The following is a 23,435-nucleotide window of genomic DNA, read 5'->3' on the forward strand; positions in this document are numbered from 1 at the left end:
TGGTGATCAGAATCCAGTTTTTACTGAGAGCTACATGTGCTTATATACCATTTCAGGAAGGCGAGTAATATTTTACTACAATCCTCTAGTTAAACATCACGCAGGCAAACTTTACATTTCTGCTTAGTAAAATCTTATTTCCCCTCAGCCACAATTGATCCAATCTCCTTGCAATCTCCAGGGCTCTGTTTGCCCTTGCCAAGGGCTCGTTATCGAGCTGCATATGTTGATTAAATCTGCAGTACTGTCAGTCTCAGTTACATTTACCACATCCACAGGCAGCGAGCTCGGGAATGAATAATCTCCCAATTTGTTACACCTCCATGCTTGGATTTGCTGTTTCTAGTGCTGGTTCAGCCTCTCAGCCCTGTGGCTCGGTGGGTAAATTGAAGAGCCGCAGGTTGTGAGGATGATAAAAAAGCCCCAAATCCGCACATCAAACCCAAACCCAAACCCAAGTCCCCAGGGCATTCTCTCAGCTGTTCACATGCCCTTTGCTGTTCTTGGAGGTAAAAAAAACCACCCAAAGTTCATAGGGAATGATTTAATATCTGCATGATAAACATGAGGAGGTGATTTTGAGGTTAAAAGCTCATCTTTCAACTTTATTTGAAATAAAAACACTGCCTCTCTTACTAATAACCCTGGATTTTGGCTGGTTTAGCCAAAAATATTTTTCAAAAATTAATGCTGTACTAATAATTTTTCAATTAAGTTTAAATATGCATTCAGATCGTTATTTACTTTGTATTAGCTGTTGGCACTAATATTTTTGGCCTATTGATATTCCATAAAAAGCTATCAGAAAGAAAGATTTGAGCTTTCATGTCAGCCTTTGAGCCTTAAAATTCAATTAGTTCATTGACCACATTGAATAAAAGGCATTTCCTTCTCTGTTGTTCAAATATTTGCATTTTTCAGAAGCAGATCTAACTCATACAATAGCTTTTGTGGTACAGTTTAAACTTTCATTTCTCCTGGAATTTAATATCTCCAATCTTAGAGGAACTGCAACTACTTTTAGAGTAATGGCTTAGATAATTTTGCTCAAATTTTAAAGGAGTTGGAACTCCAGTAAGAGTGAACTCTATCCCTTTAGATAATTTTCTTTTAATGTTATTTTTGGTCTGAGTTTTATTCATAAACTATCATATCCATTAGATAATGGAAATGAAAATTCAGGTGTTTAATTTGTTTTACTTCAGGTGGTCTGTTAATAAAACCTATTAATGGTGGCACAATTAAGTAACCACATTAAGGACATTTTCCTAACATGTCCTGTTTCTTAATGTTTAGATAGTAATGCTAATAACATAATTATCTATGAAATATTTGATAATTAAATGAAGTGGACTATGGCAGCTTAGTAAAAGTTGTTTCTATTTTGAGGAAGTATTTAGTTCTTCTTCTTTCAATAGTTTGATTTCACATGCTGGTATTTTAATTTCCTACTAGGATGATGTATGTGAGATTCAGGTCCTTTCTTCTTTTCAAAATGGAAGATAGAGAGAAAATTTATTTTTTTTTTAAAGGGAAAACACCCCCCAAGATGTTATGTAATGCCACATACCATAACTTATAATAAGATATGTAAAATAGCACACCATAATGTAAATTACACAATAAGGCATAACATTAACATAAATTCAGATCTTGCAATGATTTATTTCACTGTGGTGAACAACAGCATGATTTATGACTTGCTGTGCTGTTTAATCTCTTTGAATGCCAAAAATTTTCTCCTGAATTGTTGAGTCCTGTTCGTTCCTCTTGCAGAGGAGCTGCTCGGTGACTCCGTCACTTTTTGGTGACACCAAATTGTCCCCAGAAGTGAAACACAACCTCGAGAAAACAGAGTTTTATTCTTCATTCTTTAGAGAGAGAGGGAAAAAAAAATGGTCTTTGCAATCGTGTGTTGTGGTGGTGTCACACTCATTTTAGTGTTTTTATGCATTTCAGTGTTAAGCATTTTAGCGTTATTACTCATTTTAGTGTTGTTAATTTTAGTGTTTTTATGCATTTCAGCATTGTTATGCATTTCAGCGTTATTTACCCATTTTAATCTGTTACTCATTTCAGTGGCGTTACTCATTTTAGGGCGCGGTCTCCGACTGCGCTCATTTCTGCCTCGCGTTTTGAGGCAGCTCCATCCAACATGAAACGCCTTCCAAAGAAAGTGAAATTTGACGGGGAACGTTTGGGGAACTGTGTGAATTTTTAATTAATGAATGAACAGATCGGCCCCGGCCGGAGCCGCTGCCCGGGCCCTCAGGGGGCACCGCGGGCCGCTCCTGGCGGGTAGGGAGCTGCCAGCCCTCAGGGCAGCCGGGGTCCCTTATTTCTCATCCCTTATCCCTTGTCTTTTGTTGTTTATTCCCTTATTTCTCGTCCCTTGTCAATTTTCCCTTGTCCCCACGGGCGCGGTCCCTCATCCTGCCCGCCCTCCTGAAGGGGAGGCCGGGGGTCCGTGCTGGACCCCTCGGTGCCCTCAGGCTCTGGGGGGATCACAGAGGATAAGGGGGGGTGAGGAACGGTTAAAGCGGGGTGAGGAAGGGTTAAAGGGGGATGAAGAATGGTTAAAGGGGGATGAGGAAGGGATAAATCCCCTCGGATATGGAATTCAGGCCGGCCCGGGGCTCCCCGCCATTCCCCCGCCGTCTCCGGCCCTTTGAGGCGCTGCCTGCCCCGTGAGGAGAGCCCCTTGAGGAGGGAGAGCCCCTTGAGGAAGGAGAGCCCCTTGAGGAAGGAGAGCCCCTTGAGGAAGGAGCTGCAGCTTTGAGAGGTTTTTTTTTATTCCAACCTTGTCCCCAGCCGCTCAGTGGCCCCAGTGACCGCTCAGCAAACACCGCGTGCTTTCCGTGCGGCGGCCACGGCGAGCGGCTCGCAAACAGCGCATCAGGACAGAAATAAAAACAAAACGATGGAGGTGAGCGGTGCTGTGGGGCGGAGAACCCCCCCATCCCATGTCCTCTGAAAGTACAGACATCCACGGCACTTCAGGGAGCTCTGGGGAAACAGAAATGACTTTTTTTTTGTGAGGAGAAAGTGCAGTTTCTCAGAGGGCTTGAAGCCCAACCAAACTGAGTAAGCACTGGGATGTATTTATGTAGAACTTCTTGAGAGCGAGCTGAAGTCCACCAGCTTTTACTGATATATATATATATCTCATATATCTACATATATACTACATATATCAGTATATAGATATAAATAAGTGCATGTGTATCTAAATAAATGTGGATGTGTACAGAGATCTCAATCTAGCACTTGCCACCCACTCCCCAAGATGCTCACGATGCTGTGATCCCACTTGCATTTCCTCCAAAAACACCCTCAAGATCTTTGTAAACCTCTTCTTTCTCTCAGCTAAACTCTGTGCAAAGCTTCTTTTAAATCCTAGAACCTGTATTTTTTCCTAATCTGTTCTGCTGTTAGACTGAAGCTTCAGAAAATCCTCAGTTGTCTGACAAAACAGACTTGGCTCCTTCTGAGGACTCGCAGTCCCTTTCCAAGACTGAACCACTGGAAAAGGTTTTAAATGGTGCTGTAAATATTCTGTAAGTATGGAATGACCTAATTTCATGTTGAGATTCAGCCAAATGTTTAAATAAAATTATTTTTTTTCTTAACAGAGACGAGCAAAGAAATTACTAACTTGTTATCAAAATATGCCAACATTATAAGGCAAGTAAACTTTCTGCTATTTGCACAGCAATTTTAAAATTCTCTAGATAAGATGGATGGGTGGCTGCAGTTTAGAGAAATTAACACTAAAAACTGTCAAACACACACCTTGAAAGAAAAATGCTGGTTTTTATTAAAACAGAGGATTAATTTAGAAACTGGGTATTGATAGACAACTCATTTTTAAGAAAAACATGAAAGTAGTGAGAAAGTAAATGACATTAGCATTGATTACGTTGGCATTTTACCTATGGATTTCTTCACTTTAGTACAAGAACAGCGTTGGATTCTTCTTATGTCCAGGAACTTGACCAGATCTTAAAAGAAGCCAAGGCCATAGAAAACCACTTAAAGCAGAAGAGGGAGATGCTGAAACAGAGATTCACTGTCATTGCTAACACTCTGCAAAGCTAAATGGAGTTTGTTATAGAAATGCAGAGCCAAAGTTGTGTTTGTGTATGAACACAAACTCTGATGAGTGTTGTGATGTCTGTTTTTTGTATAAATATTTGTCAGTTTTGGGAAACTTCCAACAAGTTAAGCAGCTCCTCAGTGTTTAGATACATAGTGTAGTTAGTAAAAACTGTTCTGAATATCTGTTTTAAATCCTGTGACTCAAGGGATTAAGACATTAAGCCATGTTAACCCATTAAACATAGCAAAAAAAATAAATTCTGTGAAAGAGAAATTTATGATGTAAGTAGAAAATTACCTCAGATTATTTAATGTTAACCATTTTCTGGTTATGGTTTTTTTTTTTATTTCAACTTTAAAAAATACTTTTGTGCTAAAATCTTAGTAGAATACACTTGCAATGTTATTTCCATTTTGCCTTAGAATGTAAACAGGCTGAAAAGATCAGCGTAGAAATAAGAGGGTTCTATAAAGAACTTTGAGAAAGTGTAAAATCTTAATTTCAAATGCATTGTCATACTGGTATATGTGTTAGATTTCAAGGCCATGTTGATATAAACCATAATCAAAGCTTTGCTGTTGATATCAATAAATAACTAGATAAAGTTAACATGATCTAGAATTACAGTGTTATTTTGTTACCTGGCTACATGGGTGCTGTTTGCTGATACTCAGTTTTTCCGAGGACACTGAGCCCTTTTTCTTTCTTGTCATTTGACTCTGTTTAAAAAAAAAAAAAAAAAATTAATGAAACACAATGTACAAAGCATCACTTGTACAACGCGTGGGGCTTATGCAATAAAGAGAAGTGCTGGAAACAAGATATATTTCCATCTTTACCCCAGTAGTGTGCAGATTTCCTCTTTAAATCCTCTCAGACCTAATCCAGCCTCCTTTCCCCCTTTCCTGAGCTCCAAGCCCAATGTGCTACGTGTCACAGCGACATGATTTAAAGCAAAGAATGAGAGGAACTGGACATGTAGGGCGAGATTTAGATCCCTAAAGATGCAGATATGTCCTTAGCAGGATTTTCAAAGTGCCTAAGCATGGTGTAAGCGCCTTACACGCTTAGGAATTTTGGAAAATCCCATAAGGTGCCTATCTGCATCTTTAACATCCTAAGGCTTTCCAAAGTCTCACCACTGCTCTGCCATCATATTTTGCAGCCTCCTGTTTTGTCCCTGATATTCTCACGCTTCTCTGTTTATACAGAGAAACATGGGAGAAAAGGAGAAGATTTAGGAAGTGATATTTTCTAAAATGTTGTGCTGGGTGTTTGTAAAATCCCGTCTGTAAGTGATGACACAACCCAGAGTTTCATAATGACATCCACCAAGGGCCTGAACTCAGACATTTAACCACAGTTATTTATGAATAATAAAGAAAAGTTACGCAGATTGAATGACTGAGCAACATCTGCCTGTTAATGAATTTTAGCTGTTTGTGCTTGAAGAAATCTTGCAGCCTTTTTAGATCATCTGGATTTGGATTATCCTGATTTAGTGTATGTGGCCAATATATCCAACTGTTATTAAATGTCAGAACTTAGATTTTGGGATACAATCATTTCATAAGTTTTTTCTCTTAGGGGATCGAGTGTTCCTGTTGCAGCAGTTTGCTCCATTTAAAAACTTCATAAAATCCAACAAAAATGAGTAAAACTCCACTTTTTAAATCCATGAGGGACTGCATTTCAATCCAAGATATATTTTCAGAATGATGACTCTTGGTTTTAGTGATTTCTTATACAATTGGTTGTCGTTACAACTAATAACATTTAATAGATTGAGATCTCTGGGATAATAAGGGGAATTAAGAATTTGAGAAGATATTGAAAGTAAAGTCAGTGAGTATGGCCACAGTAACTTATAACAGTGTAGTTATAATTATTAATTTTTTTAAATTACTAAGAGCAACACAGCTGGTTTTGCTGCACAAATATAGGTGAAGATATAGATATATAAATAAACTAAGTAAAATTAATTAAATATTTATGTTTAGATATGAATATTTAAAGATTTGGATTTAGATTTAAAACCAGAGCAACACAGCTTCTGGTTTTGCTGCATGAGTATAAGTGAAGATATATATATAAAATAAGTAAAATTAATTAAATATCTATTTTATAGAGTTTAGGCTTCAAATGGTGAGTTCAGAAAGTTTGAAACATCCATTGAAAATAAGCCAGCCTCTCCTCTTGTGAAGTTAAATAATATTTCAGCAATGGAAATATATTCATCATACATTTATCTCTCCCTGTTTAAAGGGAGCTTTCCATAATTCTTGTGCTGAAATACAGAGCACTTTGCTGCTGGCTGCTCTTTAGTGCTCCACTCAGTATTTTAATATATGGACACAGTCATAACACACTATTTTCTTTCCAAACCATTAAAAATAAAAGTTTATCACTTTGCTGTTTGACTACAACTCATCCACCCTGTGACTGATGCTGCTGATGGCCCCTCTGATGGATTTCATTGGGAGAAGCAAAAGTTTTCCCTTCGGATCTGACACTGAAGGCTCCTTCAGGCCCTCCCTGAGGTGTGAGCTCCTCCTGGCACCCCCCTGGCACCCATCCCATCCCTATCCGCTTCCCAGTTTTACTGCACAGAAAATTAATTGGCTTTAAAGCTGCTAAATCTGATCAGCAAAGCTCAGCTGGTAACTACGTTTTCTTTTAAGCTTCTCCCCTCCTCGTTTAAGCTCCAGCCTATAAATTAACAAGGACGTCTAAGATGACAGATCAGTAACAGAATATAAATGGATTTTTATTTAAAATCTGGAAGCACCTTAGAAGAAGTCCCGACCCTTTTAGAGTCAAGGGGATCTTGACCGAGCTTTGCATTTCTGAGCTTGCTGTGAACTTCTTCACAGGCTGGAAAGTGTAATTCATGAAAAACTCACCTCCTCTCATTGCTCTTATCTAAAAGATAAAAATGGGAAAAAAACATAATGCAGAGAGTTTAGATAATCAGTGATGAGAATTCTTTCCTGAGAAAGGTTAATTTTGACTGTTTGCTTAAAATGAAACTGCCTTTAAGCATAAATGTAGGTCAGAATAGAAGAAGACCAAATCTAGTATTGAATAGAGGTGTTTTAGGCTCAGGACATTCTGTCCAGAACTAATCAAAATTCAATTTTGCTGATGGCAGAATGTTTGACCTTTGAATTTTCTTTGAAGGTGGCACTGGAAGAGAACAGAGTGGGCATTTTGCACCATCAGGGAAACAGCCAGGAAAAAAAGGAGGGCAAAGATCCATAGCTCAGTCAGCCTAAATCCCATCCTGGAGAGAGTCTGGCAGAAATTTCTTAACTATGACTTGGATAACAATAAATAAAAAATAAAAAAAAATCCTTTATGAGAATAGCTGGCTTAATATGGAAAAATTACAAGTGGGTACAGTTTGGTGTAAGGTCATTGACACCATTGTATGATAATATAGAAAATAAGAGCAATCAGCAAACAAGTAAGTTAAAAAGTCAATGAATACTCTTATTCCCCCTCATAGATCAGCCTATGGGGTATTGTATAGTGATCTCCTTCCAACTTGGCTTATTCCACATTACCCCAAATGATTTAGAAAACGTGTTTTAGAGGATATAACCTATTTTTTAAAGAGCAGCAAACTAGGAGTCACAAGTGCATCAATAACATACATTAAAAATTCATTGTAATCTGAAGAAGATGAAGGGTTGAGTGGAAATCAGGATTTCCGGAAACCAGCAAAGATATCTGTGGGAAAAGGTTGGGTTTGTTGAGAGAAAGCCCAACTCAAGGCAGGGCATAATGAGAGAGGAGTTTTAGAAATGCAGGAAGGACAGGAAGAAATCAGCTTAATTGGCAGCAGGTTTCAGATGAGAATTAATGTGTCTGTGGAATGGGGTCCCTGGAGTGCTGTGCCTGCTGCCCTGCTCCCTCTGCAGGCACGGCACAGCTTTTAAGAGCTGCTTAGTGACATGGAAGAAATGTTCCATCACAAATCCAAAGCGCTCCTGGCATCCCGAAGGGAGGGGTCTGCCCTAGGTCCAGCTCAGCAGAGCGCGGACCATCCTGCTGGCTTCGGCGTGGCCACCGAAGTATTCCCGAAACCCCGAGATTCATTCAGGTGCAAAATAGCTCGCCAGGTTTTGAAACACAACTTTTGCATGGCAAGTATTTTTGGGAGGAGAACGCGAAGGGGAGGCGACGGGAATTTTCGAAGGCATTAGCTGGAAGTCTGGCTGCTCTGACACACACATCCACATCCCATCCTCACCCATCCATCCTATTGCGGCCAGCACCGAGCGCTGCACGGAGCCTTTCCCCAGGCGCGCAGTGCCCCGGCAGTCTCAGCTCACCTGTGCCAGGTGCACGGAGGCTTTGGCGGCAGGAGCCGCCCGGATCCCGCGGGCACGGCGGGCACGGCGCTGCTGCGGGCTCGGCTCTTATTGTGAAAGGATGATGAGAGGCAGCGCTCACCTCTCCCGACCATCGCTGCCTCCTGCCCTGCTCGCTGCCCTGGCACCGCTACCTCCGCCCGGCCGCTCCCAGCCCATGCCTTCTGCCCGCCGGAATATGTTCGCCAAAATCCTTTTGTCCGCCGCCAGCCTCCTGCTCGCTCACCTGCTGCGTTTCCTCTGCTCTCTGATGCAATTCATTCCAGGTAAAACGCGTTAAAAACGATCCCTTCCATCCCATCCCCTCGCAAAGGGGCTGCTGCTCGCACAATTCCGATTGTCGGGAATTCGCGACTGAGCGATTTGAAGGCTTTGTTAGATGGCGAAAAATGTCCGTAATTTGTTGAATAGATAAACGGCAGACGCGAGGATTAGGGCAGATACAGATGGTCTAGAGCTGGAAAAGCAGCACACAGCAGATTCTCTGTGCGAGGGAGCCAGCTGGAAGCGGGCAGGGAGAGGATTCCTTGGAGCCGCATCCTTGCCGGGGCTTTAACCCGAACGTGCAAGTGAACTGCCCCAAAGGATTTTGTATCACAGCCCGACCCCGCACTTTGTGTCATCATTGCACAGCTTGAGCTGTTTTTTGGTTGTTTTTTTTCGTTTCTTTGTTTAGTTTATGTGCTTGCCTGTTTTCAGAAATTTTGAACCAGTAAGCATCATGGCTGACCTCAGGGGAATCCCTGCTTTTTGATGGTGGTAGTGTTTTTGTGTCCTTTAAATTCAAAGCATTGCTTCCGAGGTATCCAAAGAGCTGAAAAAAAAAAAAAAAAAATCTCAAATCTGCCTTGTTGTGCCACCAGAAGACCCCAAAGTGTAGATTCTATTTCTGCTGGGCAATCAACATCTATTTCATGTACCGGGGTTCACTGTCCCCTTTCTCCTTTCCTCCCTTTGAGCCTTCTCCTGCTCTTTTTCTCCATTTATTTTTTTCCCCTGTGTTTTCTGTCGTTTCTTTTGTGTTTTTCTTTGCTCCTCCGGCTGTTAGCGAGGAATTGGGTGCCTGAGCCCCTGGCCATGGGGAACCAAGCAGCTGCATGGAGCAAGGAGCCCAGCACGGGCACTTCCCGGCACTCCCAAGGCAAGTGCTGTCCCTTCCCTTGGGAAATCCCTGCGGGAGCTCTGGCTCCAGCCCTGGGCAAGATTGGAAGGCACAAATCCACAGCTGCAGTTCGGGCTGGGGTCAGGGAAAACTGCTTTGCTTCTGTGTTGTGCCAGACTGTTTTATAGGGAACAAATACAGCCCGTGGCAGAGGATTATTCACAGTTTGGATGATCCTCCGGGAAAACTGAATTCTTGCCTCGTTCTCTCTATTAGACGAATATAATGAGAATTCTATTTTTGTCCTTAATCCTGCATGTCCTTCTGAGTCAAACAATTAGACTGTGCGTGGAGAGGTGGTTCCTGAGCCTTGGGTTTGAAGTTGTAGGTTAAAATCAAAATGGCTTTTCCCTCTCCTATGTGATCCCAATTCTGCCATCCACCATTACAGATTTCATGTCTCATCCACTGTATTGAAATACAATTTAATGTCTGATTCATGGTGAGTGCAATAAATTATCAATGCTGGGCAGTGAAATCTCGGCACACTGCAGGGAAACGGGAGTTGAAAAAAGTGGCGCCCAGTGGTTGCCTGCTCTGCTCAGAAAAGAGTGGTGGAAAGTTACAGCTCCGTGTTTGGCACTGCCTCTGCTCAGACATGTCGAAGACCTTAAACTTGTTCTTAAAAGCCTGAGGTAGGATGGAAAATAAGGTGGAGAAATGAGGGTTCTGAGGGGGCAGGTGCTGATTTTCAGATATTCAAGCACACACAGAGACCCCCACTGGGACTGTAGGGCTTTAATTGTGGATTCAAGTTCTTCCATCTCAGAGTGTGGCCAGAACAGAGAGAGTAATTTTATTTACATCTCATTTAATATTAAAAACCAATCTGTCTTCTGCCTTCTTCAGAGAGAGATTGGTCCCTTCTTGGGAGCCGGATGTTGCAAAGAGTTTTAATTTATGACTGATCTTTCCCCTGAAGGTGAAACAAATTTTTGCAATTACTCAAGAATATTGAGTTGGGGGGCAGTGTTCTGCATTCCATATCCTCAGTGCATTCAGAGATAAAGTCAAAGATATGTTAAAGATGACAGTCATAATTCAAATCTGTTTTTGCTTAAGAGGGAAGATATGTAGGACTTTTTTTTCTTCCCTCCTCCTAGCTATTCAGAATTGTCTGCAATGACTTGTCTTGTTTCTGAAAGTTTCTGTTTTGGCTCATCTGGGTGTTTGGATTTGCTGTCATGTTGCACTCATTTCTACCAGGATTTTCAGCTCGAGTGATGCCCACAAGAAAAAACGATTCCATTCTCTTCCTGTGCTTCCTTCTCTCTCTCTAGCCTGGGTTTGGGGCATTCCCTTAAGTATTCTTGTTGTTTATAGTCTGTTCTATAGAAAGTCCACTTTGTAGGGAATACCTTGGAATGAATTCTAAGGAGATGAGTTCTAACTAGATCAGATTTCAAGAAGGATTACTGAGATGATCACGTGAATGGTTCTCACAGGACAAGGACAACAAAAAGAACTTGGCTTACTTAGCTTAGGAAGTGATATGATTCTTCACCCTAAAAACAACACAAGGAAGGGAAAAACTACCAAAACCACACAGTAGAGCTGCCAGAAAAACAAGTATAACATCTTTTGGTTAATTCAAAGCATTTCCTGATCATCCAGACAAGGAGCTGTTATCCAAAGAGGGAACAAATGCCTGTAGACATAATAATTTTTAAGACAAAAGTTCTTATGTAAGAATTTCTGGGACAGCAGTTGGGAGGGGTGGACTCAGGAGGTCTTTTCCAGCCCTGATCAGGCTCTTTTGTGGAATGCATCTTTCCAAAATTTCCATTTACCATGTTCTCCAGGAAGTTTGGATGTGGTGCTGTCCTGAGTCATGCCAGCTTTGTTTCTGCTTGGATGCAAAATATCTCCTTACAGATGTGCTCCTCTCATTCCACAGAGCATATTTTGCACCTTCTTAAACCAAATCTGCACTTCTGCAAACACTTCCGAGATCTAAGGGAGGATTTGGGGATGGGCAGATTGGAGAGCTAGATTGGAATCTTGCATTTTACCTTCCTGCAATCCAAACATGCAACCTGTGGGCGTTTTTGTGGAGAGAAACGAGCTCAGAAGAATCCTGCCTGCCACCTCAGCTCTTTTGCAGATATTCTCGCTGAAATGATGAATTTCCTCTGGAGGTGTTGAGTAAAGGATTGCGGAGGAGGGAAATTGGTCAGCAGCTACACTTTGGTCACCTGGATTAAAGGCTGTAGGCCAGAAGCAGTGGTGAAAGAACAGAAATTCAGAGTGAATTCAGTACCAGCCTGGACTCCATTCAGTGTGTGGTGTGTGCACCGGCCCCGGGTGATGGAGTTCTGCCTGCCATGTGCCCTTTTTGATGGGAGTTTTGCTCCCACCTCAGTGCTCAGCAGCCGCAGGCTGGTTCAGCAGCAGAGCGGGCAGGATGGGCAGGTGCCAGCCCGGCCAGGGAGGCACCCCTGGCTAAATCCACCTCTGCAGCTAAATGGATTGCTAAAACAATCCTCGTGTTGATGAGGCTTTGCAAACCAGGCTGTGGGAGCCAATCACTGACATCACTGGCAGCTCACGACATTCCGATCACTTCACGCTCTCCTGGGCCTTTTGTTCTCCAGCACGAACTGGGAAGGGAAGGGGTTCAGACAAACCGGGCTCCATCAAGAATTGTCCTTCTCTGCTTATTTCCCTGCCAAATCAAACTTGTTAATCTGTTTCGTCCTGTAAATGGACTTCAGCTCGGTTTCATTTGTGTTCTTCCATTTTTTTTTAGGATTGCAGTTATTTTTTTTTTCTTTTCTCAGCTATTTATGAAATCAAATATTCATTACTTTGATTAAAAGAAAACGTATCATCTTTTCTATGATCCTACCTCCTTTGGGCTACAGAACTAGTGGCTCTTGTGGATTAACTAGAGCAGAGTAAAATCCACAGGATTTTCGGCTCCCTGTGGGTTTTGTGGATTTACTTTGAGTATCCATCACAACTTGGCTGCTTGCAGATGCTGAATTCTCTTCTCCCTGACATCCAATCTCAAGAGCTGGCATTTGTCACTTTATTCCAGTGATAATCTCAATTCCCTGCTTTTTGTTCTCCCTGCTCCCTTTGCAGGTTTCAAGAATTACCTGCCCAGCCCAGCCAAGGAGCAAATCCTGTGCCACAGACCCAGGGGGCTGCAATGCATCTCCCCCTTAGTGCAGAGCGTGGAGGAGACCCCCGAGCCCATCCCAGCCAAGATCAAGGGACACATTCCCAAATGGATTAATGGAAATCTGCTGAGGAATGGCCCTGGCAAGTTCGAGTTTGGCAATGACAAGTAAGTCTCCTTTAAAATGAATTTTTAAATGGTTCTGCCCCAAACTCTGCCTAAACCTAAAAGGGGCTCCCCTCATCACTATTTTGAGCATTGTTTAGTTTCTTTTCATGAAAAGGGAGGAAGAAATATCGATGTCACTCTTTTGAGAGCAGTTGCTCCCTCATTTGGGAACTCCCATTTCCTGCAAAGAGGAGCTGAGTGGTGAAGCCACCCAGGCTGGAGAAACTGAGTCACAGAGAGGCTCTGAGCCACTCACCGTGCTGGGATGGGGAATAAAACATCCTCAGCTTTGGTCCTTTGTCTTCAACAAAAAAATCCATCCCTGAGCACTCTGAAATCCAGGGCAGGAATTTGGAGAGCTGGTTGCACCAAATGGTGTGAGCTGCTTTGGAAGCAAAGCCACCCAGTTTTACAAAGAATGTATTCAAATCTTCCCAGGCACATTTACTCCCTGTGGCTTGGGATGTGCCATCCTGGTACTGACAATGAAACTGATGGCAGCAACTGGCCAAGGCTGATCTCCTTCTCATATTCCCAGAGTTAGAGTTCCAGAGTCCCCTCAGGTGTTCTGGGAGTCTCACAAATCCCTTGGTTTGGAGACAATAACATCCTGCAAGAAGCAGAGAGCTAAAGGCCTCTGGGTTTGCAGTAATCATTTCTATATTTATTTATTTGTTTGTTTATTTATTTATTTTTACATATTAAAAAAAATTCTAATATATTATTATATATTAATAGCAATAATCTATTAAGAAAATATTTTATATTTATACTATATAAATTTAATATATTATTTTTTAAATTGCTTTATTATTACATATTTAATTATTTATGTAATCATTGATATTGGCGTACAGTACAGCACAAACTCTACTCCCTGTGCAGGAGTGGGTGTTTTACCCAAAAAACCTTCCACACAGCATTTCCAGACATCACATCCCACAGCTGCGAATACACTTGTGTTTTGCTGTGTTTTCTTGTTTTTTGCTGTGTTTGGTTTTTTTGTATTTTGTTGTGTTTTACCTTGTTTTGTTTTGCTGACTCTTCTCTTCTCTTCTCTTCTCTTCTCTTCTCTTCTCTTCTCTTCTCTTCTCTTCTCTTCTCTTCTCTTCTCTTCTCTTCTCTTCTCTTCTCTTCTCTTCTCTTCTCTTCTCTTCTCTTCTCTTCTCTTCTCTTCTCTTCTCTTCTCTTCTCTTCTCTTCTCTTCTCTTCTCTTCTCTCTCCTTTCCTTTTCTTTGATTCAGGTGTTTTCCAAACAAAGCTGTGCCTGGTTAACAATTCAGGAGATCTGAGAATCAGCTTTTACAAACAACAATCAACCTAAACCTGAGCACCGTGCAATGCCCAACTCTCCTTAACCTCTTTCTGCTCTCTCCTGGAAGGTTTAACCACTGGTTTGATGGCATGGCCCTGCTGCACCAGTTCCAGGTGGCCCAGGGCAGGGTGAGCTACAGGAGCAGGTTCCTGCAGAGCAGCTCCTACGTGAGGAACAGGCAGCAGAGCCGCATCGTGGCCTCCGAGTTTGGCACCTTGGCCATGCCAGACCCCTGCCAGAGCCTCTTTGGGCGTTTCCTGTCCCACTTCGAGCCCCTGAGTAAGAGTGCTGCCGTGAAAAATGAGAACTGCTGAGATTTTCTTGGAGGAACTTGTGGTTGGTGCAAAGGGAGGTGTGAGGAAGTCTGACAGACTTTTTGTGTGAGCCTGTTTTTTTCTTAGAATATGACCCAAGCGCCAAAATTATGCAAATTGGTGTCAGCCTCAGCTGGGAGAGGCAGAGTGTGATGGTTTAATGCCACTTCAGCTTGCTCAATTCCAGATCTTTTTGCAAATTTCCCAAAGAAAGCTTTCCCCGAGAGAACATCCTGTGCAGTGCTGATAATGAGCATTACACCCTGGTGTTCTACCTGAGACACAGCTTTGCCCTTAGAACACCTTGCCTTGCTAAGCTTGTAGGGTAAGTGGGCTAATCCCTCCCTTCCTGGACTAAGGGGCAGGAGATTATTGGGTAGGGTGAGGGATGGTGCTGCACAGGAATGGAAGTTCCAGTACCTTTAGGATTCTGTGTACGTCAGGGAAGAAAGAGGCTTAAATGCAAGCAAAGTGTTCCCCACTAAAACCAGTGCAGGGCTGCAGTTCACAGCTGGGTGCTCTTGCTGTGACCATCCTCTGCTTCTCCTCTCCCTCCTGCCCTGTCACCTCTCCTCTCCCGAGGTGCTCACACCTTCACTCATGGTGACACCCCCCAAATCCCCACCCCAGCTCCTTTAACACACTCCCCACCTGCCTTTCCCAGCTCCAGCAGTGATTCCATCCCGTCCTTGTCCCTTTAACCCAGCTTCAGCTGCACAGACAGTTTCCCTTTGTAGATTAATGAGGTATTTCCAATCAGTCACACAGGGATTAATGTCACTGCAAATGGGTTTATTTGTTTACACACGTCTAACTTGCCATAATGTGACATGAGCTGCACAGAGCTGTGCACAACTCCGGGATTTCTCTTTCAGAGCCCAGTGATAACTCCAATGTGAACTACGTGCTGTACAAAGGGGATTATTACGTCAGCAACGAGACTGTCTTCATGCACAAGGTGGACCCAGAGACGCTGGAAACGAAGGAAAAGGTGTGGGCAGGTGGGGTGAGGGGGCTGGGGTACACATGGAAGAGATCCACACCTTGCTGGATCAAGGGGAGCTCCAATTCCAAAGGATTTGTCTGGACCAGCAGACATCTCTGTGGTGAGCCCCTGAAGAGGCTGGGCAGCAGCAGGGCAGCTCTCAGGGGTGGAGGTGCAGGCACTGCCCAGCTGGGCACAGCTGGCATTTCTGCTCTCCCTGCTTGCCTGGGCTTGTCTGCACCTCTCAGCAGAACAGGAAACAACCTTTTCCTGTGCACAAGACAAAGTGGTCATGGCTGATCTCACATCTGCCTTTTCCTGGTGCTTGGCTTTCCTATCATTTCCCTTTATCTGCTTTTTTTACACCTCAAGCTTTGCACACTCCAAAGCTGCCCTTGATCAAACCCTCTGCTGCAAAGGGATGGTTCAGCTGCCACTTGGTTTTCTCCCCCTTGCTAGAAAATGAGCAAAACATCAGAGGAGTTTTTCCCTGCATCCTCTCCCGGAGCATGGCTGGACGTGACAGACGGTGACATGTGACAGGACAGCATGAGCTACGTGTCCCCCCCGCCTGCGCCCTCACAAGGGATTTGGGCTGGACAGCTGTGAGCTGTGAGGAGGATTCTGCCCTTCCTAAATCAGTATTTACTGCTGGGCCTCCTTGACACCAAAAAATGCCAGCTCAGAGCATCCCTCGGGTCGGGATGGAGGCACTCCAGGAGTCCCTCCCTGCAGGATGAGTAGTGAGTCAGGAATGAACAGTATGAACAGCCACAGAGGTATCCTGGCTGATTTGCCAGCTGGTCTGTTTGTAAACCAGAATGCAGTCATGAAAAGACACGTGGGGAATTTTAGGTTCAGCTCTGTTGAACCATCTTGTCATAAAATGAAAAAAAGAAAAAATCCCCTCAAGCAGTTTTTTTTAGATGCAGACTGCTATTTTTTTGATTAAGTGAAGAAATGGAAGGGATGATTTCACATTTAAACTCTCCAGTTTGAGATGCCTTAACAGGACCTGGTTTCCTGAGCTTCCAGGGACAAAACTCTTGGTGATTTTTTGGGGCAGTGACTGTCCCTTCACACCTGTGCTTATTATGGGCAACATTCCCACTGTGCCAGCACTTGTTCCATGAGGAACATCTGTGCCTTCCAAGAAAAGTCTGCTGCTCTTAGTCCTGCTTTACTCATAGAGAAATATCCTCATTTCCAAGGATTTCAGGAGTACTGCAGGCAGAATGAAGGCTTCATTCCAGACCCCACATTATTAATAACGAATAAAACTTGCTCTTCTTCCTCAGACTTCCACAAATCCCACTCTTTGGAGAATTCTGCACTGACTGAAAATCTTTTGGCATTTGCAGGTGGACTGGAGCAAGTTCATTGCAGTGAATGGGGCCACAGCTCATCCCCACTACGAGGCTGATGGGACAACCTACAACATGGGCAATTCCTACGGGAAGCACGGTGAGGTGGGCGTGGCCAGGCTGCTTTTTTGGGCAGGAATTTTTTTTTTTGGCCGAAGTGTACAGGATACCTCCCACCTCAGCTGCTTCAAGGAGCAGCTGCTGAAGGAACACCCAGAGAGACTGGAAATTGCAGTTTCAGAGTCAAAATGTCAGTGGCAGTCTGTCCCATAAAGCTGCTTCCTCTCAGGATTTAATTTTAGATGCTTCTGACTTTGGCCTGTGAATATCCAGCAGATTCTTCTCTTCCTCTCCCAAGCTTTGCTGGAAAGCAGGAGAATTATTTTTTTAAAGTCCCATCCACTGCTGAAGCCTCATCTGAAGATATTTAACAGTTAGTCACATGTTTTTCTCTTACAATAATTGGGTTTTGATGAGCACCATAAGGGTTTTTGCAGGAGAGAAGATTGAATTTATTCTGGTCACCCGACTATCTTACAGCAAAACTGAATTTTATGGGATATTTTTCTTCTTCCCAGAACTCTGAGCATCTTGATAGGATCCTGTTCCATCCACATGGCTGCTCAGAGCTCTCAGTCCCTGTCAGCTGTGTGAAATCCTCCTTTTCCAGAGACCTCTGCCCTTTATTGTGATCCCTCAGGCCAGCTCCACATTTTCCCAGTTATGACCATTTTTCATTCTTGCTGCTTTCATTTCCTTTTGGCCTCACAAAGTCCAGCTCTGTACCACATGCTTTTTTCAGCTGGACACACCAAACTCCAGATTCTTACTAATATTCAAAAGTGCCATCATTTCCTGCTCATATGCTCAGATTTATTGAATGAGCATCACCAAGGCTCAAAGTTTTCATTTCCTGTGAGCTTGGTTTTCATCCTGCCCCTGTTATTATAGGAGAGCACTGCAGGCAGAGCTGGAATTCTCCCAGACTGAGAAGATCCTTTCAAGCTTCCTTTTTTTTTTTTTTGTTTTTGTTTTTCTTTTTGGTAGAGAAATGCTCTGTAGAATATTTTACTGCCTGTTGGGTTTCTGCTCCGTTTAGCAGAGGTGTTTCCAAGCATTCCTGGGGAACAGGAAGGAGCAGAGCCCGAGTTTGGTTTGAACACCTTTTCCCCTTTCCAGGATCCAGCTACAACATCATCAGGGTCCCCCCACAGGAGTCAGGCCACGGGGACACGTTGGAAGGAGCCAAAGTGCTGTGCTCCATCCCTCCCATGGACAGGGCAAAGCCATCCTACTACCACAGCTTTGGTAAGAGGCCAGCCCAAACCCAGGCACTTTGGGGAAATGGGATGCAGAAAGGGCTGTGCAGTTCTCTCTGCCCCTCGGATGTTTTCTTGCCTCGTATTTGGGTGGCATTCCTTCCTTCCTTCCTTCTCTCCTCAGGAATGACTGAAAACTACATCATTTTCATCGAGCAGCCCCTCAGGATGAACCTGTTGAAGATCATCACCTCCAAGCTCCGTGGGAAAGCCATTTTTGATGGGATAAGCTGGGAGCCCCAGCACAATACCTATTTCCATGTGGTCAACAAGCACACTGGGCAGGTGAGGGGGTCTTGGGCCCCTGCAGCAGCTAATCTGGGACTTTAGATCCCAAAAGTAGCAACCATGGGGAGTTTAAGAACCAATCCAGGAGCTACTGCAATGAAGACTTTAACGTATGGGTGTAGATTGGCTAAAAATGGGATTTCTTCATGCATTTCCCTCTCTATTCATTCATTTCTTTGCCAGCCCTAAAAGGACAGGCAGAAAGAAACAGTTTGGAGTTCACGAGACTTCAGCACAGGGATGAGATGAGATGAAATGAAATGAAATGAAATGAAATGAAATGAAATGCAATGCAGGTCCCAGGGTATAAAAAGGTCAGAACCTGGGAAAGATGCACAGCAAGGGGCTGCTTGATAGTTTGAGTTTTCTTCTGCTCCTTACTGGTTTAAAGCAGCCCTTTTGTGGTAGCACAGGGACAGAGGGCAAACCCCCAGGAATGAGAAGGGTTGAAATTTGGGGGAGAGAGGATGCTGGAGGTGTTGGAGGCCAGGCTGGGAGCTGTGACGAGGAGCTGAGGCTGTCCCCTGCTCCCTGCAGGTGCTGCCAGGGCCGTGGTGCTCCAAGCCCTTCGTGACCTTCCACCAAATCAACGCCTTCGAGGAGCGGGGCTGCGTGGTGCTGGACCTGTGCTGCCAGGACGAGGGCACCAGCCTGGCCCTGTACACCCTGCAGAACATGAGGAGGAGTGGGGAGGGGCTGGACCAGGTGAGATCCCTGCCTTTGCTTCCCCAGCACCTGCTTTTCTACAGCAGAGCTCAGAGTGGAGAGCAACACAACCACAACTCCATAAAAACTGGAATTATCAGCTCTTGATGCTCTCTCTCCATGGAGCATGCCCTTAAAACTCTTCAAGCTCTATGTGTGACACAGAGATCCATTCTGTGACACAAAATTTATTTCTGTTTTAAAACCTTGGTTTTGATGACATTCATTTTCCTCATCATTGTGTAATACAATTTTCCCCCAAGAAATTATGCAAAATAAGTTGTGGCATGACTTCTAAATGGAAAAAGAAAAAGGAACCCCGTTCTTTAAGGCATTGCTTCAGAAAAGGAGCAGTTTTTATGAAAATCACAGAAACAAAAATACCACAGAAACCCCTGCACTTTTCCCCACAGTCACCCAGAACAGCACGTTCGAATAAATTGTTTATTGTGTCCAGCTCTGTGAAAAGCCCCATTTCAGTGTGAGGGGCATTATTTTGCATAGGTCACACATGGGAAAAGTGGTGCTTTCAGTTTCTGGCCCTGCAGATGTGTTTGTTGGAGACCCAGTGTGCTGGGGGGGGCTGCTGCATGTCCAGACAGGGCTGCACTTCCTCTGTCTGTGTCCTGAGCTGTCTGAACCAACTCAGCTCTGACCTGAAGGAGCAAAGCTGTGTCCCATGGGCTTCTGCTTTCTTCTGCCATTTCTTCTGGGCTTTTCTCAGGCGTTTTAGGAACATATTCAAGTACAGCAGAGTGTTAATCCCAGCTTTTTTTTTTTGGTCCTTCTCTGAGCACAGCCCAGGTGGAATTTGATGTGGCTGAAGTCGTGTCATCACTGGGGCTGTGTTTCCAGCACAAGTGACAAGTGGCATCACCAGCACACTTTACCCCCCCACACACACAGAGGAGTAATTTCACAACAGAATCTCAGCCTTCACTCCACCAAAAGCCTCAGGAGTGTCTGGGCATGACTTGTCTTCTTTCCCCAGATTTATTTGCTCATTAACCCTGGCAGAGTATTTTGTCTGGCAGAGTTCCTCTGGTTACGTGAACCAAGAAAAGTTTTGAAAACAGGGTTTCAGGATTAACACATGAGATTAAAGTGAAGTTTCACAACTGAACTGAAGAATTGCAGATTGAAGTAACTGAAAGACACCAAAATAGGGTCCTTATCTGTTTTATTTATATGAGAATATGACAGGTTAAAAACTTGGCTTGAGCAGAACTCAATTATTAAGTGGAATTATTATTATTAAGTGGAATTATCCCTCTCAATGTGCTGAGTGTCTGCCACACTGGGGGCTGCACTTTGCTCCCCAAGTAAATCCATCACCATTCCCCTGGACTTCCACCCATGAATCCAAGTGTACCTGGGCATGGAAGGGGGAATTCTGCAGGGTAACCTCAGGCACTGAAGGCACAGAGCTCTCCTGCTTCTCCACGGAGTGATGTAAAGCAACATAAACCTGTTCTAACTAAAAAGAGTGCAGTGTCTGTCCCACTGGATTGGCTTTGGAGGTAATGGGCTGATGTGCATACCCAGCTCAGCATCAATTACTGTGAGAGCAGTGCTGGCCCTTTTAATTCTTGTGGTTTTGGTTTCTGCTGTAAATTACTGGAACGTGCAGGGAACTTCTTCTTTCCATTGTGTGCTTTACCTTACCAGAAGTTGGTCAAACACGTAAGGAAAAGAAGAACAAGAATTCAGGGGTGTCTAAAACTTCTGAATTGTTCCCCAAAAGTGCATTTAGGCTGAAATGTGTGTCCTGTCTCCATCACCAACACTTTCTGTCTCTCTGGCAGGTCTATGCCTCCATTCCCAGAGCCTTCCCTCGCCGCTTTGTTCTCCCTCTGGACCTGGATTCAGACACACCCGTGGGGAAAAACCTGAACCCACTGCCTTATAGCCAGGCAAAGGCTGTGAAAGGTGCAGATGGCAAGGTGTGTATCAAACCAAACTAAACCAAACCAAACCAAACCATAAATGCATTTATGCAGCAGCCCCTGCCCTGTGCCTCAGAGCTTTAACCACTGGTTGCTTGGACCAGTCAGCTCTCCTGCCCTGTGCAAGCTGAACCAACCCTGCTGTGATTTCTGCACATTTCTCCCAGGTCTGGTGCACACATGAAAATCTCCACCCTGAGGGCTTTGAGAAGGTTGGGGGCCTGGAGTTCCCCCAGATCAATTACAGGGGGTACAATGGCAGGAGGTACCGCTACTTCTATGGCTGTGGATTCGGGCACCTGGTGGGAGATTCCTTGATCAAGGTTGATGTGGAGACCAAGAATTTCAAGGTGAGGTGAAGTCAGCTCGTCCACTGAACTGGATTTGAAGGTGTGTCATTTGCTGGGGGCTTTAGGGCTTTGCCCACGTGGCTCTGGGATGAGATTCCCAATTTCACATGGCACCTTATGAACCAAACAGGAGAGGATGGCACCATCACACTCCTGGAATGGAAAAAAAAAATTAATTAAAAGGTTGAACTCCAAGCTTCTTGGAGCACAGAGGTGCATTTGTGGGGAGCACTTGTAACTCTGCTCACTGCAGTAGGCAAGTATTAATGAAATGAAACTCATCCATATGTCCCTGAAACTCATCCTTATGTTCCTAGATTTGGAAGGAGGAGGGATCCTACCCATCAGAGCCTGTGTTTGTGCCAGTGCCTAATGCCACGGCAGAGGACAGCGGAGTCATCTTGTCTGTGGTGGTCTCCCCCACTGAGGTAACTTGCTGGCAGTCATTTGTCAAAGTCACACAGCATTAATTCACTTTTTAAACCTCAAAGCTGAGGAGTTTGAGGCTTCCCAGAGTGTGTGCTCTGCCATGGCCAAGCACAGGCAGTGCAAGCAGGAGTTCTGCTCAGAATGTTGGAGTTTCCCAATGGAACCCGTGAGTCTCAGTGCTTTGGGCTCCGTGGCTCCTGCTCTGTGCCTTTGTGTGCAAACCCGGTGGAAAGAAGCTCAGCCTGGCCACTCACTGTGCCTTTGTCCTCCTCCTGCAGAACCAAAGTGATTTCCTGCTCGTGCTGGATGCAGAGACCTTCCGGGAGCTGGGGCGAGCAGAAGTCGGGGTGCCAATGCCTTACGGGTTCCACGGCATCTTCAGTGCCCACTGAGGAACTCCCGGGCACCTCCTGGGACTCAGGGCCGAGCCAGGCTCAGGTGAAAGCTGCTGCTTTCACCCCCCACCTTCCCCTCACTTCTGGGACGAAGGAGCTGCTTTTTCTCCACCGTTACCTCCTGAATTCCTAACAAAATGCAGCCAAGGAAGGCAGAAGCCCCTTCGCACCCACAGCCCACTGTTTTATCTACATTTTTGCCACTATCTTGCTAGACCAGCTGTAGCAGCAGTTCACAAAGGACGCCAGGGTGAGGCTTGCAAGGGAGAAAATGGAATCTGAGGTGATGAACCCTTCCTTTGGCAGCAATGTGCTCTGAGGGGAAGAGACCATCAACGCTTTGGCTGGAATATGTAAAGCAAAAGAGAGGAGTAAAACCCAACAGGTGACAGGTGGGGCCAGTGAAGGGGAGGAAATCCCTTCACTGCATCAAGGCTGCCTTCAGGGGACTCCAGGGGGTAGATGCAGACACTCACAGAAGTTGTGTGTGCTTTTTTTGTACCATAGCAGTGCCCTCCAATAAAACCTTGGGAACTTTTTCCTTTCTTTCCTTGCCCTCACACAGTCTTGTCGATGTGGGGAACATCTCCAGAGCAGGACACAGCTCTGCTGGCTGATAGTTCTTGCCTTCCTCCCAGTTCAACCAGTAGGAAACACCAGTAGGAAACACAGAGGGCTCCACTATGGCCTCGGCATCTCTTTGGGGTAAAGCAGAGCAGAACAAACTCCAGCCCCCTGTGTCACCCAGGCTGCTGAGCTCTGGGGTGTTAGGTGCATGGATGAAAAGTGAAGACTTCAATTTCTTCATTGTCACAAGCCTGAGGAATTATTTGAATCATTTCCTTGAGTAATAAACGAGCCCTGTCACCCTTGGGGCTTTACCTCCTCTGGCCTTCCTTCACCTCCCTCACAGGTCTTGGGAAAAGAAAAAGGATTTTACCCTCGGGCTCTGGGGGAGGCAGAGGAGGCTCAGCCAGAGCTGGTCCGAGCCACTAGATGGCAAACAGCCCCCGTTGGTGCCGTGCCAGCCCTGCCCTGCAGCCTCCTCTGCTGCTGCCTCTGGTCATTGTCACAGCCTGGAGGCCCCAGGACCGGC

The 23,435-nt window shown here is 44.6% G+C and overlaps 2 protein-coding genes and 1 long non-coding RNA gene across 4 annotated transcripts; 2 read left to right on the top strand and 1 right to left on the bottom strand.

The window, feature by feature from the left end:
• LOC148221370 (uncharacterized) lies at positions 1 to 9,205 on the bottom strand. Its single transcript, XR_015808196.1, has 4 exons — positions 8,702 to 9,205; positions 6,888 to 7,021; positions 4,741 to 4,818; positions 1 to 1,842 (listed from the first exon to the last, which is right to left on the bottom strand). It is a non-coding gene; the product is annotated as an uncharacterized LOC148221370 (long non-coding RNA).
• Positions 2,921 to 4,907, top strand: TEX12 (testis expressed 12). The gene is made up of 4 exons (XM_014884626.2): positions 2,921 to 2,926; positions 3,436 to 3,541; positions 3,633 to 3,684; positions 3,954 to 4,907. The coding sequence occupies exons 1-4, from the start codon at positions 2,921 to 2,923 to the stop codon at positions 4,096 to 4,098; spliced, it is 309 nt and encodes a 102-aa protein (XP_014740112.2). The 3' UTR covers positions 4,099 to 4,907.
• BCO2 (beta-carotene oxygenase 2) lies at positions 8,086 to 22,885 on the top strand. Of its 2 annotated transcripts, XM_014884686.2 has the most exons (13): positions 8,554 to 8,741; positions 9,524 to 9,616; positions 12,725 to 12,929; positions 14,312 to 14,523; positions 15,434 to 15,549; positions 16,905 to 17,007; positions 18,087 to 18,215; positions 18,351 to 18,511; positions 19,052 to 19,219; positions 21,025 to 21,162; positions 21,333 to 21,515; positions 21,833 to 21,943; positions 22,223 to 22,885. In XM_014884686.2, exons 1-13 carry the CDS (start codon positions 8,633 to 8,635, stop codon positions 22,334 to 22,336), a joined length of 1,842 nt encoding a protein of 613 aa, XP_014740172.2. In that variant the 5' UTR covers positions 8,554 to 8,632; the 3' UTR covers positions 22,337 to 22,885. The 2 variants fall into 2 exon arrangements, with proteins under 2 accessions (XP_088033988.1, XP_014740172.2); XM_088177862.1 differs by lacking the exon at positions 9,524 to 9,616 and having other exon boundaries at positions 8,086 to 8,741.
• The last annotated feature ends 550 nt before the right edge of the window (positions 22,886 to 23,435 follow it).

This window comes from Sturnus vulgaris, chromosome 23 (assembly GCF_052056855.1).
Source record: "Sturnus vulgaris isolate bStuVul1 chromosome 23, bStuVul1.hap1, whole genome shotgun sequence".
In the NCBI taxonomy this organism is placed as follows: domain Eukaryota; kingdom Metazoa; phylum Chordata; class Aves; order Passeriformes; family Sturnidae; genus Sturnus; species Sturnus vulgaris.

Coding starts and splice junctions, on each gene's coding strand:
- BCO2 (XM_088177862.1), top strand. CDS start 8,537: ATGATGAGAGGCAGCGCTCACCTCTCCCGACCATCGCTGCCTCCTGCC. Junction 15,550..16,904: donor CGCTGGAAACGAAGGAAAAG/GTGTGGGCAGGT, acceptor TGGCATTTGCAG/GTGGACTGGAGCAAGTTCAT. Junction 21,163..21,332: donor TGAAAGGTGCAGATGGCAAG/GTGTGTATCAAA, acceptor CATTTCTCCCAG/GTCTGGTGCACACATGAAAA.
- TEX12 (XM_014884626.2), top strand. Junction 3,542..3,632: donor ACTGGAAAAGGTTTTAAATG/GTGCTGTAAATA, acceptor TTTTCTTAACAG/AGACGAGCAAAGAAATTACT. Junction 3,685..3,953: donor AAATATGCCAACATTATAAG/GCAAGTAAACTT, acceptor TCTTCACTTTAG/TACAAGAACAGCGTTGGATT.